The sequence below is a fragment of the Ursus arctos genome, unplaced genomic scaffold (assembly GCF_023065955.2).
Source record: "Ursus arctos isolate Adak ecotype North America unplaced genomic scaffold, UrsArc2.0 scaffold_22, whole genome shotgun sequence".
Taxonomy (NCBI): Eukaryota; Metazoa; Chordata; class Mammalia; order Carnivora; family Ursidae; genus Ursus; species Ursus arctos.
In genome coordinates this window covers 34,835,041-34,853,682 of record NW_026622897.1, presented here as the reverse complement: position 1 = coordinate 34,853,682, position 18,642 = coordinate 34,835,041, and the positions used below count along the sequence as shown (strand labels likewise).

At 37.3% G+C, this 18,642-nt stretch overlaps 2 protein-coding genes across 6 annotated transcripts in view; one reads left to right on the top strand and one right to left on the bottom strand.

Annotated features, from left to right (window-relative positions):
• Positions 1-5,220: 5,220 nt before the first annotated feature.
• JRKL (JRK like) lies at positions 5,221-8,456 on the bottom strand. The gene has a single exon (XM_026505294.3). It carries the CDS (start codon positions 7,788-7,790, stop codon positions 6,216-6,218), a length of 1,575 nt encoding a protein of 524 aa, XP_026361079.1. The 5' UTR covers positions 7,791-8,456; the 3' UTR covers positions 5,221-6,215.
• A 44-nt stretch (positions 8,457-8,500) lies between these two features.
• CCDC82 (coiled-coil domain containing 82) overlaps positions 8,501-18,642 on the top strand; it is a 32,988-nt gene continuing 22,846 nt past the window's right edge. For 2 of the 5 annotated variants that reach the window (XM_026505298.4, XM_044386498.3), the window contains exons 1-4: positions 8,513-8,596; positions 8,893-9,073; positions 13,399-14,147; positions 14,623-14,827. In XM_026505298.4, coding sequence (XP_026361083.2) covers positions 13,413-14,147; positions 14,623-14,827 — 940 coding nt within the window. In that variant the 5' untranslated portion in view covers positions 8,513-8,596; positions 8,893-9,073; positions 13,399-13,412. Of the gene's footprint in view, positions 8,597-8,892; positions 9,074-12,174; positions 12,297-13,398; positions 14,148-14,622; positions 14,828-18,642 lie in introns of all 5 variants that reach the window. The other 3 variants (XM_057316696.1, XM_026505300.4, XM_048217213.2) reach the window with 3 other exon arrangements.

The following is an 18,642-nucleotide window of genomic DNA, read 5'->3' as shown; positions in this document are numbered from 1 at the left end:
GCTGGTAAAGTCAGGAGGAATGGGAAGCATCCAAACTCAGAAAACAAGCTCCCAAGTTCCCTATCTGTAAGGTTATAATGTCCATTCCCTATTCTCACTATCAATGGCTCTGTCCAAACTTTAGCAGATGTTTCTATACTTCCCACAATATGTGCTGTATAAGCAGAGACCATAGTCTTTCAGGAAATCTCAGCTGCATGAGGAAGGCACAATGAACAATGCCCATTGGCATAGTACCGACTCCATGAAAGACTACAAACTCAGTAAAGGTTAGGGAAGGGTCAGAGATTGTAGAGAATTCAAACTGTAACTTTCAAATAAGTAAAATTAATACACCTACATAATAGATGATTTTATACATGAAAGAATAGGCACTTATAAAAAAGAACCAATTAGAAATTCTAGAACTGAAAAATGATAAGACCGGGACTCAAATACCAGTTTTCTGCTTCCAAGTTCCATGGTCTCTCCTCTGATAGTTATCCCTACAAAGATACACAGATGCATATACATGCTAATTTGCTTATTTAGCTTCCTTACTGCTCTGCTTCTATACATAGTCTTGACCTCATGGTCCATCAGAGGAGACGTCTAGTCTCTTGTCTCCACATCTTCTACTCTGCTCACCCTGCAAATTCATTATCTTGTGGTTCTCAACCTTGGTTGCTTATTGAGAGATATGTGAAAACTTGAAAACAAAACAAAAACCAAAAACCCACTATAACTACCATAGACTAATTAAATCAGATCCTAGAGTAGCACTCACGCACTGATATTCTTTGTAAAAGCTCCTTAGATGATTCTATAAGAATAATTGCCACTGTTTTTGTTTCAGAAAGGGCTAATTATTCACTAATGTGTGCCTTCCCCTTCCAGAGTATAAAGTTGTCACCTGGAAGCAGCTGCCTAGCTAGGGAGTCATTCTCAAGCATTGCCTGTATGAAGGTAGGGGCCAGGTGATTAGTTCTCATCATTAGAATGTGAACTGAAATAATGTATATCACTTCTGAGAAAAGGAAGTTTCTAAGAAGCAGTGCATATTCTTCATTCTCTCTTTTTCCATCTGCTAACTAGATGAAGAAGATCGTTAAGAGTCTAGCAAATGCAAAATCACAGGAGAGGAGCAGCCTAGCTGCATGAGTCACTACTTAAAGAAGGGTCATGCTCCAACCAAGTCCTTTATCATCACAAAACTGCTGAGAGAAAAACACTTATTGTAAACCTCTAAAATTCTGAGGTGTGTTTCATCAGCTAGAGTTACCCAGATCAATAGAGAAATGGGTACCTTAAAGTGGGGTGTTGCTGTGACAAAAGTCTCAAGTGTGTGGCATTAAATCAATGATCAGGAAGCGGGCATCACAGAAGTAACTACCAGAGGCTGTATAATTTGGGATAGTGGCCATTTTATAAATATTACCTTCAGACACTTGGAAAGCAAACCAAGTACCTGTGATCTTGTAGCTCTCCAGCAGTCGTTCTCAAGTGGGGATGACCTGGCCCCCTGGAGGACATTTGGCAATGATGGAAGACAAATAAAACTGAAATGAAAATTTCAGTTACTTTTCAAGACCGATTCAATTGTTATGACTTCACTCCTATCAGATTACGCCACTTTATGTGGCTCCTATCAGAATTAATGAGTGTTTTCTTTGCATTCCGTCAGCATTGTAACTCTAGATTCACTCCTTTTTCTACATGTCTGTGTTATAAATCTCTTGAAACCGATAGTCTTATCCATGTATCCCATACATTGCCTAAGATATGTCTTACACAGAGAAAGTATACAGTCAGTGCTTGTGGAGTACACATTTGTTGAATGTCTACTACTCTGCAAAGCATTGAACCTTGATCTCATAATCCAGTATTAAGAGCCACAGATCTTACAGACACTAGTTTTCACATTATTAGGTGTCCCCAGTGACCAGTATCCTTTGGGCATTCTTTCATACCCAACTTCTAATTGCACAGGACTAGTTACTATGTGAGGTTGCTGGTTGCCTAAAATATGGAAAGCAGAGTACATTTCTAAAAGAAACAGGTCTTTTAAGGTTAGGGGTTGGAACATGACAAACTAAATTTTAGTACTTGAGTAGAAACAAGGATACCAAGAACAGAAACCACTATGGCTGTCTGTGGGAAAGAATGGTCAGAGGCAAAGGCATGTATGTACATCAGAAAAGGCTAACTAAGAAAGAGAACAGAGATAAGAAAATAGATAATTATCTGTTTTGCTATTTTAGACCAAGGAAGATAAGCTTAATTTGGCATTCGGTTTAAAAATTATTTCAACTCCTTAGCCCATCTAGGTAGCTCTGACATCAGAATGCTTAATGGAGAGTGTACTACAGAGGGGAAGAAAAGCAACAATTTAAATTTCCCTTCCAAACTTATACCCTCTTCTCAATTGAAGATACAAATTTGGACTTCTGAAGACAGTGACTGGAGGTAGATTTGAGGTCCTAAACATGCAGGTAATGGAAATGGATGAAGTCACTCAGGATCAGTAAAAAACAAGAACAAAGACAAGCTTAAAATGTAAATGGTATACAAAGTACAAGCCAGCAAAGGAACAAACAAGCAAAACTAATCATGATGGTTTCCTCACACAGTCCCTATCACATCATGTTGGTTGTATTATACAAGTTTACAACTGAATGAATGTTTTATTTTTTTCAAATGTCATTTTTCCACCTTAATTTCAAGATCCCTAAGGACAAGAACCACTCTACCCCTTCTTTTTATGTTCCTAAACACACCTCCCCCAGTAGTCTTATGCATATAGTAAGGCCCAACCAATTTTTGATTCACTAAATTTGAACCTGGCAAAGAATTCCACTTCCCTCACCATTCACCCCCCAAAAGTCCAACTCTCATAAAAAGTAAGTTCCTAATTTCCCGTATCAATCCCTGCAGGTAAACCTACTCTCACAGAATTCTTGGCTACTAGGAGTATGGTTTTAAAGAAACATCATAACGTACAGGTGGGTTTTCTGAGAACTGTTATTCTATTGAGGCTCATCAATGGGAAAACCTGGCAAGACTGGTTAGAAAAGATTTTATATATTTATTTGAGAGAGTGAGAGCAAGAGTGTGAAAGAGCATGAGCTGGGGGAAGGGCAGAGGGAGAAGCAGGCTCTCCACTGAGCAGGAAGCCCGATGCGGGGCGCAATCCCAGGATCCCTGGGTCACAACCCCAGCCGAAGGCAGACGTTCAACCAACTGAGCCACCCAGGTGCCCCTGTGGGTAATTTCTTAATGGAGAAATTGAAAGCCAAACACAGCCTCTGGTGGGACGTTAAGGGAATAGGAATCGGGAACTAAGGATTTATGACCTTGGGGCAGATACAGTACCCAAATAGTTTCTGTCATCATCCACTAACCATTACCAACTACTGATCAAATGCATTTAACTTGGCACTGACTTTTAAACATTCTGTAAGAAAGAAGAAAAGCAGAGCTTTCAGGGACCATCTATGAATGAACAGCACATACTAGTAAGCCTGGGACTACGATGCTGAAACACACATCATTACAAAACGAACCTCACTGCAGCCCACATGTTCCTTTTTTCTTCTCTAACCAACTCTTCTTGTATTTCAACCTGTCCTTCCTTCTCTTCACCGTATCATCTCCTTTGGACTTTGTTCCCCTTTGATCTATATGGATCTGAGTGTATACATACTCATGTGGTTTTGATAGTAGCAGTTTTCAGTATCTTTGGTCTAGCAAGATTTTCGTGTTAGTACAATACTGTGCCAATTCCTCAAATCTCTTTGAGATTGTCTCATAAACTGAAGAGAAATATTTGTGTGAACTGTTTATTTTCCCAACGGTGGGTTTTAAAATTGTTTAAGTGAGAAAGGATCCTCGCTGAGCATGGCTAATCAGAAATCAAAAGACTGATGATCCAAGTTTCAAATGCTATTAGGTTGGGGATAAATGGAAATAAACTACAGGGTAATGGAAGAGGAAGATTAAACTCATAAAAGAGTAAAAGAAAGGGCAGTTGCTGCCACAAGTGTACAGAGAAGTAAAGTCAGACATCTGTGACATGTTGGGGGATGGGGGGCTGGTGGCAGGAAATACATTTGGAAGATTGGAAAAGGTTAAGAGGTTAGCCTAGGTTGGAAAATACAAGCATAGGCTTTTGGCATCAAATATCTGGGTTTAAATTCTTACCTGTACCCAGGTGATCTTCAGCAATTAAGAATATGAGCTGAGCATCAGTATATCCACCATAATTTGACAATTATATAAGTATATTGCTTAGAACATAACATGGTATTCAGTAATTGGCAGCTTTTATACTTATGCTTAAGGATAAAAGGGTCCAAAACAGAACTATAGCCTACCAGTGTTGGCAGCTTTTAGAAAGGAGCAAATAGCTATACATCCAAAAAACAAGAGCAGTCTCTCACAGTCTAGAGAAAGAGTCACAAGATTCACACTCAAGGCCACGAAACAGTGAACCTTTTACTAGATATCAATATTTAAAACCACACAGCTTAACAGTAATGTTAATTTTACCACTAGGTGGCAATGATAACAGCTGAATTTCACGGACAAGATTAATTTTAAAAATTGAGCATATCCAGACAGAAATTCCAAGAAGAAGCTTTTATACATTTTCATATTAGAAAAATGAAAAATTATTTTATATACAATTGAATTTATAGCAGGATGTATAATTATGATTCAATATGTATGTTAATTTCTGAGGCTTTTTCCTCTGTGCACCGAGGCAATTCATGCAGTAATTTTTAAACAGTTCTCATCACAGAAGTCTTTTAAAAAAAATCTGGACATACATCATGAAGATAACAGAAATTAGGGAAAGCTAAAAGTTTCTCTGAAGTCTTAGAATTCTAAGAAAGGCACTATAAATATAAAATGCAAAATATTTCAATGAAAAAGTTAAACCTTTAAAAAAATGACTGTTAGAGAACATTTTTTAAGGGCCAAAACATGAAATAATATGGAGATCCACATTGCTTTTAAATTATAAGTTAAATCAATATTCACATAGGTAAAGTCTTTTCAATGTCTCGAATAAACATATTAAATTTACTAAGCAAATTTATCAAAATTCTGACTTAAATGGATTCTAGAAGAAAGAATACCTTTTTACAAGTGTCAAAGGAGTAAATGATGAAATTCCTTGGAATCTGCCACTTTCCATAATTATTTCTGCTTTCTTCATAAAACAGGTCACAATCTATGGCTTGTTAAAAATAATAATAACTTTATTCTTTTCATTTTTTTCCTTTTCATATCAAATAAAAGGGGAAGGTATGATAAACTTTTTCAAACTATAGACATTTCCAAGTACACAGTAAAAAAAAACCCATAATTTTAAATTCCCAAGATTCTTCCCCACATATAAGGTGGGAGTTCATAATACCACATGTAACATTACAAAACCTGTACTATAATTATGAATAAATAATTATGCAATTCATAACATTAAGACCCAAATAAAACAAGCTTATTTATTCCCCTTGTATAAATAACCTAAAATTCCCCGAATTTTCAACTCGCAGTTTTCTACAAATGAATAGATCATATCTTTTATACATCAGCTTTCAAATAGTTTTCTTACTAATTTAGTAATCACCTCCTATATATTTACTCCCAGAAAAAATCTCCCCCTCTTGCCACCTAAACAAATGTTAACAGAAGTATGATTTCTAAGTTATTTTTATAATTCATAGGTCAGTTTCCTCATTATTGGACTTCACTTTAAATTATTGCAGATCACCCTGAAATCTAAAATATAGCTAGTTCTCATTCTGTCAGTGTATACAGATACACAAAACATAACCATTTAAGATGTTAACACAAGAAAAGATCACCGTGGCAGCCCTCATAAACCACAGATTTCAGGAAAGTGCTCAATCTGTTCACTGTTATCTGTAATTTTTTTTAAGAAAGTTTAGGGAATGCCACGATAATAGAAGGGATAATTGCAGCTCTACAAAAGTGAATACATGTGTATATGTAATTTATATCTATACAGAATCAGCTTCCAATTATCTGTACAAATAGACAGAGATGATGCAAAACACGTAATCCTGAAACCACTTCAGATACATTTTTGTATCTGCATTTCATAGGGCTGTGACTGAGAATTGAGAACACAAAGAAAATTAAGCCACACTGCAGAGGTTAAGAGTTACAAACACAATTACCAAAACAATGGTAACAATGAAATGCCATTATTGACTTGAGGTTGTCATCTTCTGTTTATTTCTGATGGTGGCTCGAAGTTTACGTATCACCAGTTTATCAGGCAGAATCATATCACCTTGTTGTTCTAGATAATCCAATAAATTTTCAGTCCATTGGAGAGCAGCTGCATGATTAATATGTTTCTCTGGAATCAGTTCTATTTCCTCCTCCTCATTTTCACTAGATTCATCTGTCTGGCCTTGCGCTCTTCTGATAATTTCGCTGTCAGTTAACACTTCATAGCCTGGTTCAGTACTGTCCACTTCCAGCCATTTTTCGATGTTCTCAGTAGTCACATTTTCCAGTCCTTTGGTATGTTGTAAAATGGTGGCCACAGTAGCCACAGAAACATCTTCTTCATCAAAGTCCAAGCCTTCTTTCTCCTCTATGGTAGGAAGAATCTTTTTCCATGCTCTGCTAATGGTAACTGGCTTTACTAAATTCCAAGCCATTGCTATTTCATAAAGTGCATCTAGCAGAGTCAGCTTCTTCCAGAATGATTTCAGGTCATTACCTTCCTCCAAGTTGTTCTGAAGAAGACCCGCACGGTAATTTCTCTTCATTGTCGCTATGACTCCCTGATCCGAGGGCTGGATCAGTGAAGCCACATTAGGTGGTAAATATTTAGCAAATATTTGGCCATCATCTGACCTGAGGACGTTTTCATTTGGATGTGTTGGTGAATTATCCAACAGGAGCACAGCCTTTTCCTGCAGGCCTTTAGATCTTAAGTATTCTCGAACCTGTGGCACAAAGATCTTATCAAACCACTGTCGGAAAATGGAAAGATCCATCCATGCACCTTTTTGGCTGAAATAAGAGACTGGCAGGTTTGAGGTGTCAGTTGACTTGAAGGAGCGAGGTTTCTTTGCTTTCCCCACAACACAAAGTTTCAGTTTGTGTAAACCGGTTGCATTGGCACAACACATGATAGTGACTCTTTCTTCAATTGACTTGTGTCCAGAGACAGTGCATTTACCTTTGATCACAGAAGTCCTGGAAGGCAGGCATTTCCAAAAGAGTCCAGTTTCATCTGCATTGTAGATCTGTTCTGGCTGTAAATTCTCTCGTTCAATAAAGTCTCGAAAGTTGTTACAAAAATCTTCCACAGCAGTCTCATCTCCATTTAATCTTTCATTTCGAATGTTAATCTCTCTAATGCTGTGCCGCTGCTTAAAACGAGTTAACCAACCAGCAGAGGGGTTAAAATCACCATCCATTCCCAAAGCATAAAAGAAGAACTCTGCCCTTTTTGCACAAATCGGTCCAGATATGGGATTCCCTTTTGCCCTTTGCTGGTTGAACCATTCTAGCATTGCTTTGTCCAGTTCCTCATACATGGATGGTTTCATAGATTTCCTCTTGGCCAGAAGACTTGTGGAATCAGAACTACTTGCATAAGTTATAATCTTTTCCTTATTTTTTCTTATATCCCGGACTGTTGTCTCACCAATTCCATAAATCACTGCCAGTTGTTTGGAAGAACCTCCGTCTTCAAGTTTTTTTATTATATCAAGCTTATCTTTAATAGTTAACACCACCCGCTTCCGTTTCCCTGACATGCTGAGGCTCTGGGACTCAGGGCCTCACCCCACACTCACTCTGAAGCAACCTACAGAATCCTTCCTTCTTTGACACAGACTCACTTTAACAGTCCTACACCCTGAATCTTGCAACCTTACCAGGAACCTGGTGGCCCTGACCCCGTTCCCGGATTTGCTTGGCCAGCAAAGAGACAGCAGAGGAAGATGAGAGAGGAGGAAGTTTGAGGGAACAGGCCTTTAACTTAGATGGGCAGTAGAGGAGGCCCCAAGCCACCGCGGATAATCCGGATTACAAACATTTGTTTTACTACCCCAGTGGCCGCGTTAAAGACTATAACCCCATAGTGACCACAAACCTCCCTCACGCCCCGATCCAGAGTAAACGTCCGTCACTAGCCCCTGCCACACCCCAAAGTTACAGCAGAGAGCGGAAGAACCAGGGAGTCGGGGACTAGCCCCCTTCCACAAGGGAACGGTTACGTTTAATTTCTTCCCCAGAAGCCAACCCCTTCCACCGCAAGCCACACTTCCCCGCGCTGGACTTAGCCTGGACAGTCCTCCCAGCCCCTCACAGCCCGACGGGCCCCTCTCCCCACCTCAATTGGAACCAGGACCCGCACCGCTCCCTGACTAACGCGCGGCGACCGCTCCTCCCCCAGCACACGCTCCCGGAAGATGCCCCCTCCCGCTGCCGGCCCCGCCCCTTGCTCCTCCCAGAGGCGGGACTTCCCCTAGTTCCCGGAAGGAGGAGGAGCGCCGCCAGTCTGGAGTGGGTACCTGGGGCGGAGGCAAAGGCGGAGGCAGAGGCGGAGGAGCTTTGAAAGGTGAGGGCGCGGGGCGGCACGGGGGCAGCTTGGGGCGGGGACGTGCTCTCGCTCCGGCTGCTAATGGTTTATTAACAGAGCGGGGGAGGCCGCGCCTCCGGGCAGGCGGGGAGGAAAAAATTCCCACGGGCACTCTGGGGTGGGCGGGACGACACCCCTCAACGTCGTTCTCCACTCGCCCGCCGCCTGGGCTGAGCTGCAGTGGGCGGCGTGCCAGTTTCCTCCGCCGTGGGGAAGTGGGCAGGACTGTTGAGGGGAGCTCGAGTGGTGATTTCGCGGGTTTCTGGCCTTTCCAGACCCTTGGTGGTTTTCTGGGTGCGGAGCTCCTCTGGGGCCTGGGGATTTGTGTCGTCTCTCGAACGTCATCGTGAAGCTCCAAGGGTCCGGTTTCCTAGCTACCGTGCCCCCTCTCCGGAGGCAGAGTAGCGGACTGGCGGGCTTGCTGCGCTGGGTACCTGCGTCCCGCCAAAGAGCCAGGTTTGTAATCAGGAAAATGACTCCGGTGTTAATTTCGTAGAGCATCCTTCCTCTGCCACTCAACCCTGATGGATTTAGAGAACCACCTTCAGTGTTAAAGATTTTAATGAATACTGTAGTTGTCCCGGATGCCAAGCTGGCAGGATGCACTCTATGCGAAATTGTGAAGCATTGGTTCGTGATTCTAAGTGGGGCAAATTGGCTTTCCTCTGTATGTTATCTTCCCATTTCTTATTTCTGTCATGTTGTGCTGCCCTGTTTTCCAGCAATGGAAGAACTGTGATAAATTTATTCACAACAACGTGAAAAGAACTTAGAATCATACACTGTAGCCCTTAAATCATGTATTATGCCGGCTTGTTTTGGTGTCCCTAGTAATTTCATCAGAGTGTGAGCTCCTTGGGAGGAGAGACCGTGTTGTTGATTTCTTCTAGTAACGCCGCAGCTCTGAGCATGTGCTGGCACATAGTGTGTACATTCAGTAACCATTTCTTTGATCAATAAAGGTTTCCTCTCCAAACTGTCATATGAAAGGAAACATCAGGGAGGGGTGCTGTTTTACAAATAGGAATGCCCCCCTTCTGGTGGAATTTCAAGTAATGGCCAGGGTTCCACTGTCCTTCAAACTTTAAAAATGTAAACTGTCACCTGACAGGGCAACTGATTCCTAGAATGAATCTTTTCTTTAGGATGAGTTAACCTCAAAGTCTAGACTAAAGGATATTTGTTCTGATGAGAAATTCAAGTAGCATCATCAAAGTACCTTTTAGTTGTAGAGCTACTGTGGGTGAGAGAGCAATATGGATTCTTTAACTTAAGTTCTTTGGCAGACAGCATAGCTATGTATGTGCCTTGTATGTGATATTAACTATGAAGCACAAAGATGTGATAGTATTGATCGTCTTCATTTATTTAATGCTTTCTGTTTGGAGTCTCTTTGTTTTTCTCTTTGCCTAATGGTAAGGTATCATTAAAGAATCTTGATTAAACTCTCATTTCAAGAAATTGAGTGTATACTCAGCATATAAAGAAATTACATCCATTGCATGGATTCTTTTTTGAATTCCAAAGACCAAGAGATGGCTTATTCATCAGCCTACCTTCACCTTCTCATTTCTCTCCTCAGATTCAGTTCACTCACCTTTTCCCTCTGTCATCATTCTTCCCTCCCCAGATAACATAGTAAAAGTATTCACAATTTTAAAAGAGGAGCCAACCATATTTAAATTATCTTCTTTTTCAATGACAGAATTTTTGATGTTATTGATAAAATAGTTTTGAAATATGAAGAGAGAACTGGAAATTTGGCAGTTGGACAAATGAAACTTGATTTATTTAAACAAAATTTGCTTCTTCAAATATTCAATACTGCAGTTTTCCCAAATAACTTTTTTTTCTCTCGATGGGGAATCCTTAAATTTTGTAATCGGTGTTATCAATAAGATGGTAGAGGGAAGTCTCAAATTTTCATCTCTTTTGAACATTCTTTTCTTGCCTATTGGATGGATGATTTCCGGAAGTGTCTGGCCTAACTCATGTGCACTAAAATTCTGTTACATAATTTTTTAAAAAGCATGTTTGTAAACTCTAAACTATTTTGATGATTATTTTATGAAACTAAAATTTAGCATGAATGAGAGATAAAATAACTTTTTAAAGGCATGATTTTTACTACCTTGTATAAATATAATATTGGCAGCAGTCATTGTGTAGGACTGGATGGGAAATCAGGAGAACTGGTTTCTAATCCCTGCTCTGTCACTAACAAGCTGTGTGATCTTCGGTAAGTCATTTAAACTCTATGTTCTTGGCTTTGATATTTATGAATGAAGGTAGACAGTATCTTCCTTTTAGAATCATTGTCAGGATTTAAAAAGAGTTATGACAATGCAGTAAAACATTTCTATACCTATAGGATTTTTAATAGCTAAACCATGTACAGTGATAGTTATTTTTATAGTGTCACATTCTTACTCCTTCTACCATTGTCATAGGAGTCACCTATTGATAGGATAAATGTCTTTTGACATGGTATAGCTTTGTGAGATAGTCATCTGGTGTAAATGAAACTGCTTTTGAGTACTAAGAAAATCATCTTTCATTTAATGTTCCTAATGTTCACACTTGCTTTAGCGTATCTACTGAAGCCATATTTGTCATTTGTTCTCATAAATGTTTTTTCATTATTTCTCCTAATTCGGACAGATTTATTAGAAAGACATTACAGTGCAATGCACAGGCACAGTTTGTGCAAATTTAACTATGTACTCAAAAAATACTTATTTGTACTATATGGCTTCACAATATAAGCTGCCTAGTTTATCTGATGCTTAATTTTAAAAAAATTTTTAAAAAAACCCAACAGTAATCTCTTTAAAACCTGGAGAAGAAACTGGGTGGACCTACTGTGAAGCAGTATGATATATAAAAAACATACTTTACAGAGTAATATAGAGATTTTTTTAAAGGTAATTTTGACCACAATTCTCATCTTTGCTGACTTTAACATAAGCCTTCTGTAATATGCAACCCAAGGGTAATCTCAAGTAACAGAATATTTTATCTGTTGACTAGGATTTGTTAGATTGCTGCTACAATGCTCAGTATATCTCCTGGCAGTTACTGTCATAAGGTCACACTAAAGCCTACATTATAAAGAAAATTTCTGGTGTATAATCTGAGCAACTGTTATTCTGATTTTATATGAGGTGTTAACCATTGTAGAAACTGTCACATTGCTTTTAAACATAACAGAATTTGTAGAATCAAATGAGTGGTATTTCCCCCACTCCCACCCACCCAAAAAAGGAATCGTCTTGGAAAGTTATAAACTTGATTCAGTGATACTGCCATTGCTCAAAAAATTTTGGCGCTCTATTTTTGGATTCCCTTCAAAGTTTGAAGCACATTTAAAAAATATCTGCAGGTAATTAATGTTCATCTTTTGAAATTGGATTTCATTTCTGGAAGCTGCTAACAGTCCCCAGACTAAGAAAAGTAAAAAAAAAAAAAAAAAAATATTTAAGCCATTCTTTGGGATAAAAAAGTGGAGTGGGGTTATTTTCATATTTTTATTTATTTTTTGATACTATATTTTACAGAAAATCTGCAAGAATATTCTGTGCCATGGTGCAAATATTGGAATAATTAGCTTCATAAGGTGATTTCTTTGAAGGAGATAGCACTCAATAAAATATATGAGTTCTTATACATATATTATGAGGTCAGTCTCATTACATTGTGATCATATGTCTATATTCCTTAGCAACTACAGAAGTACATATACGTTACTGTTCTAGTTATCTTACTTGTCTCTAATTGTTCCTTTATTATGTACTTGTGTTAATTTTAATGGAGGTCAGCCTTTTGTGAATCAGAAACTTATAGTATTTGTTTTCTTTTCCAATATCATGCTCTGTTTCACCATGAAACTTTTATTTTTTTCACCCAGTTTTGGATTGTTAGTAAGTTTTCTATTGGAGTATATCTTGAAGTGGTTTAAAGCCACTGCCATTTTACTACAGTATTTAGAAGCTACAATCTTAGTGGATAGGTGATCTCTTAATTTTGCAATGCTGTCTTCTGTCAACTACTTCTTTATAACTTTCTTCATATAAATTGATTGATCCTTTATGTTATAATTCATACCATTTCTCTGTTCAGAATCCTTTGCCTTAGGATGAATGATTCTGGTAATCCTACCCTATTTTTCTATACTTGTCTCTTTTTTTCCAGCATAAAGCCTTTCTTCACACCTTTTTGGTCATACTTACTTAACATAACTTGTGCTCTCTCAGTGCCAAAGTTTTGACCTTACTATTTTTACCTGCCTGAAATCCTTTTTTCTGTCATTCTTTTTGTTGAAATATAGCCAGTACTTTAGAAGTCTATCAGATCATATCTGTTCAATAAAATCTTCACTGAAGCACTTGCTATTCTGTTCTTCCTGCATCTTTATAATTTTATTGCAGTTATTTTTATCTCTCATTTTGTACTAAATGAATACCTTGAATTTTTCTTAATATATGTTTGTATGTTCTACCCATGGATAATAATCTTCTGGAGAACAGGACCATTATTTTTCTATGTATCCCTTTCATCACAAAATATACCATAATTCCGAATAAATGTTCATACAATTATTTCATAGATGTTCAATAAATTATTTGTTGAATAGCTATTCTACCATCTTCACTCATATTTTATATGATTTTTACCTTCGTGAACCATTTTATAACACCAAATAAATATAGTTTGTACCATAAATGCATTCACTGTTGTAATCCGGTTATCATTATTATGTTCCTAATAACTTTATTTTGTAGAAGCTTAAGTGAAAATGGTACATGTTAGAAGACACGAAACAAGGAAAAATTCTAAAACTCAAGAGCGTGAGCAGAAATCTCGAGTTGATTGGAGGCGGACTAAAAGAAGTAGTATCTCACAGTTATTTGATAGTGACGAAGAGCTTGACAGTGACGAAGAGCTTGACAGTGATGAAGAGTTTGATAGCGAGGAGCTTGACAGTGATGAAGATCTTGACAGTGATGAAGAGCTTGATGGTAACAAGGGGTTTGATAGTGATAAAAAGCCGGAAAATGAAAGAGAACTTAGATTAATTAAAGTTGAAAGTGAAGGTAGTAACTGTGAGCATCTCACGAACACTGGCAACAGTTCAGCGTACGGAGAAGAAAAGAACAAAAACAAACATAGAAGAATTGACTTACCAGATCATGAAAAGCATTCAAGTCAAGAGGATGATGATCTCAACACACACACAGGACAAATCATAGAAGAGGACTTAGAAGAAGAACACATCAAGCGAGGGAAGAGAAAAAGGATCTCCTCTGTTATGTATGACAGTGATGAGAGTGACGATAGTGATATCCTAGTTAGAAAAGTAGGTGTTAAACGTCCACGTAGAGTGGTTGAAGATGAATGTTCTTCAGTGGAGATGGAGCAAAAAAAACCTGAAAAACCTTTAGCTGCAAGAAAGCAAGAACAACTCCAGAAACTGAAAGAACTCTCAAAACAAAGATCTCGTCAGAGACGCAATAGTAGTAGAGATTTTGAGGTGTGTTTTATTTTATTGGTTTTGTTACTGTTTTTAAATTTTTCCTTAAAGTATTTAATTTTCATGAAAATCAAAGTGTTGAGTCTGTTCTGTTTCTCAATTCTTGAATTTATTTTTCAATCAAGTATCCTTGAACATGTTTGATTGCACTGTTGAATCTAATATACTGTTTTATCATGAGCTTCAGTTTATCACTTTTAAAATTGAAAGACTGTTTAATATGGTCTTTCCTCTTTTTAACTTCTACTTATAATCTTAATGTCCACTTTACACATATCAGTTACCAAGGTATATTATCTTCTTCCTAATTCCAAAAGTTCAACATTTAACATGACAAGACTTTTTTTGACCTTACAATATGAGGTTAATTTCCATGGATCATTGTTTTGGTTTCAGATTTAATCTTTTACTTTCATATCCATACTGAACATTTAAAGGTACAAATTTACTGAAGTATATGCTTTAATTTAATTAGGACTCTGAAAAGGAATCCTGCCCAAGCAGTGATGAAAATGATGATGATGAGGATGAGGATGATTATGAATATGATGAAGATGGAGATGATTATATTATTGATGACTTTGTAGTTCAAGATGAGGAGGGTGATGAAGAGAATAAAAGCCAGCGAGAAGAAAAATTGACTACATCACAACTGAAATTAGTAAAACAGAATTCTCTTTGTAAGTTAATATCAAGAAAATGTTTTATGATTTGCTCTGATGATGATATTATATCAAGTATCAAATCAGCCTTTTACTATTATGTTCTGAGTCATTGATTAGGAACTATGGTTTTATTTTTAGCTAATTTTGTCATTCTGATAATAGTCTATTCTAGTAGTTTCAGGAACCCTTTATATGAAAAAATTATTGAGGACCCCAAAGAGCTTTTGTTTTTGTGGGTTATATCTATCAACATTTACCATTGTAGAAATACAAAACAAAAATTTAAAATATATTTATTAATTAACAGACTTAAACTAACATTAATAAGCTTGTTACATGGTAATATAAATAACATTTTTTATTAAAAATAACTATTTAAAAGAGAAGAATGGCATTGTTTTACATTTTAAAATAATTGTATTTAATATATAGCTTAATAGAAGGCAGCTGGGTTCTTATACCTGCTTTTGGTTTCAGTGTATTTTGATGTTTTGGTTGAAGTAGATGAGAACAATTTTGCTTCACACAGATAGTTAGCTGGAAAAGGGAGAAAGATTTTTTTAAAGTATTTTCAAAATAGTGTGGATATTTTTGTCACTACACCACAATTCAACAAGTGATTGTTTCTTAAAGTCAGTTGCAATATGGAATCTGAAACCATAAAAATGAGTTTTTAGTACTTACTTACATTGCATTCCATTAATCTCTCTTGCAGTTTGAATGGATCTTTTACCCATACATGACTTTGTAATATCATGCATTAGTCATTTGGAAAATATTGGTTCACTGGGTTATGTAGATTCACCAAATGTTCACACATTTCTTTATATAATATTTTCAAAATCACATTTGTCAATATTACCACCAATCTCATCAAAATTTTCTTAGGTATGGGGAAGCTGTCAAGTTCACAGCAGCAGATACAAGTTTTCTAAAATTCTAATTTCTACTTGAAGATCTGTTTTTTTTAAATCTTTGGCAACAAATACTGTGAGTTCTTGAAATCACAGGTTCCCTTTGTTCTTTTTTGAGAAAATTGACAAATGCCTGAATGTCCATGGTTTGTCAGTTGTTTACTCCTTCTTTCCTCCCTCCCTCCCCCTTCCGCCTTCCCTTCCCCCTCCCCTTCCTCTCTCCTCCCCTTCCTCTCTCCTCCCCTCGCCCTTCCCCTCCCCTTCCCTTTCTCTTCCACTCCCCCTCCCTTTTCCCTCCCCTTTCACTTTCCCTTCCCTTCCCTTCCTTTCCATCCTTTCTTCCTTTCTTTTTCTTTTTCTTTAAGTAAGTAAGTAAACTCTGCACCCAGCGTGGGGCTTGAACTCACAACCCTGAGATCATGAGTCACATGCTTGTGGTGCCTGGGTGGCGCAGTCAGTTTGGCATCCGAGTCTTGGTTTCTCAGCTCAAGTAGTTATTTCAGGGTCCTGAGATCAAGCCCTACATTGGGCTCCACCCTCAGCACAGAGTCTGCTTCAGATTCTCTCTCCTTCCTGTTCCTGCTTTCTCTCTCTTTAAAATAAATAAATTAAAAAAAAAAAAAAAAAAAAGAGTTGCATGCTCTACTGACTGAGCCAGCCAGGTGACCCTGTCAGTTTTTCTTTCAAGTAAACATGGTGTTTCATGATAAATGATACTTTTTCAGCTGCCAACTCAGTTTTTCCTCAAAGTATGATTGATCATAGTATGATGTAGCATGGGTGCTTTATGCGTACTTCCCATTTCATCCCATTGAATACTAAAAAGATGTATGTTCAAGATTTAATAAAATTAATAGTTTTTACTGCTTCATCAAGGACATTCTTTAGTGAAAGTAGCTTTTTACTGAGTGTATAGCAATGATGACTACAGTGATTACTAGTGGTTTGGTGCTACTGCTGTGATTCATGTTAGGGAGCCAGCTGCCTTACCCATAGTTACTTTTTGTACCATTATTTAAAATGTCAACATGGTAAAAACAGCATGATTAGCTTAGTATTATTATTTTGACCTCCTAGATCCCCTTGAATGAACTTGGGGACTTATAGGTGTCTACAGACCACACTTTGAGACCCTGACAATTTAAGGTATCTTAAAAAATGTATTATTTTTCTAATCCCTATAATTGTGCATAATTCAAAGACTGTTTTTATGTTTTACAACTCTGGTAGAAACAGGCTGTAGAGTGAATATGTTTTTTATTTTTTTCTTCAAGAGTGGATTCTTTCCAGTTTTTTTAAATGGTCATATTTACTAAAATTATGTGTAACATGGTTCAATATCAATCTCATGATTTATGATAAAATAGTAGATTGAGGTATGAATTAAATTTCAAGAAATTTATCAGTTATAGAGATGCCAGTGATAAGCATCTATATTTCAAAAGTCAATGACTACTTTCCTTACATCAGTAGTCACTTGTTTGCCTACGACCTGGACACTGAAATTTTAGGTAAAATCAATTAGGACATATCCCATCATTCTGAATTATAATATGTAGAATGTGATAGAACATTTTCTCAGTGATACGTACTCATGCCTACTCCTGCTAATTAATGAAAATTAAAGTTCATCATTGCTTCTCTATCCTATATGTCTATGCTTACTTTTATTTTTTTTAAGGGACAATTTTAGATTTACTGAAGAGTAGAAAGTACAGAGAGGTCCTACATAACCCCCTCACACACAGTTTCCCTTATAATTAACATTTTGCATTAGTTTGGTTACACATGGTAAAATTGATGAGCCAATATTGATGCAGTATTATTAACTATAGTTCATATTTTATCTCAGGGGTCACTCTTTGTGTTGTACATTCTGTGGGTTTTGACAAATACATAATGATGCAACAGGCATCCATCATTACAGTATCATACAGAATAGTTTCACTGTCCTCAAAATCTCCTGTGCTCTACCTATTCATTTCTCCCATCCTCCACTGAACTCCTGGCAACCACTGATCTTTTTAATGTCTCCACAGTTTGCCTTTGCTAGAATATTTTATAGTTGGAATTACACAGCATGTAGCCCCTTCAGACTGAATTTTTTCACTTAATAATATGCATTTAAGTTTCCTCCGTGTTTTAATGTGGTATGATAGATTATTTCTTTTTATCACTGAATAATATTTCATTGTATGGATGTACCACAATTTGTTTATTCATTCACCTGCTAAAAGACATGTTGGTTGCTTCCAAGTTTTGGCAATTATGAATAAAGCTGCTATAAATATTTGTGTGCAGATTTCCTATGGATACAAATTTTCAGCTCATTTGGGTAGATACCAGGGAGCTCTGAGCTTGCTTCTACTGTTGAGCATCTCTGCCTCAGAGAGAGATGAATCTCATTTTTTATGCAATACATTTTACCTTGTGTGTTCCTAATTGCAACTTCTTCCAGCTTTATCCTTGCAAGTTGTCTTTTCTCAGCTTGCAACCATATTCATGCCTTTCCTCCCTTGAGTTGGTATGTTTCATTAACCACTATTCAAAATTTTATTCTTTGTTCCAGTTTCTCATTAACTCTACAAAGCATCATTGGGCTCTTGCACCCATCAGTCCAGTGAAATTGCCCTCATTGAAGTTAGTGATTACTTCCTAGTTGCCAAAATGCTTTTTCAGTTCTTATGTTAAGGTTGTATTTGTTATGTGCTTTGCCACCAAGAATTGATCACGCTTCCTTTTAGAAAGTTCTCTTTTTAGCTTCTGTGGTAACATTCTATCTTGTCTTCCCCTTTATAATATTGCTTTCCTCTTTTTCAACTTGCCATGTAAATCTTGGTGTTCTAAAGGTCATCCTCAAACTCCCTTGCTTGTGCTTCTCTTCCCCACAACTTTAGCCCAGTCTATAGGCAAAAA

Coding starts and splice junctions, on each gene's coding strand:
- JRKL (XM_026505294.3), bottom strand. CDS start 7,790: ATGTCAGGGAAACGGAAGCGGGTGGTGTTAACTATTAAAGATAAGCTT.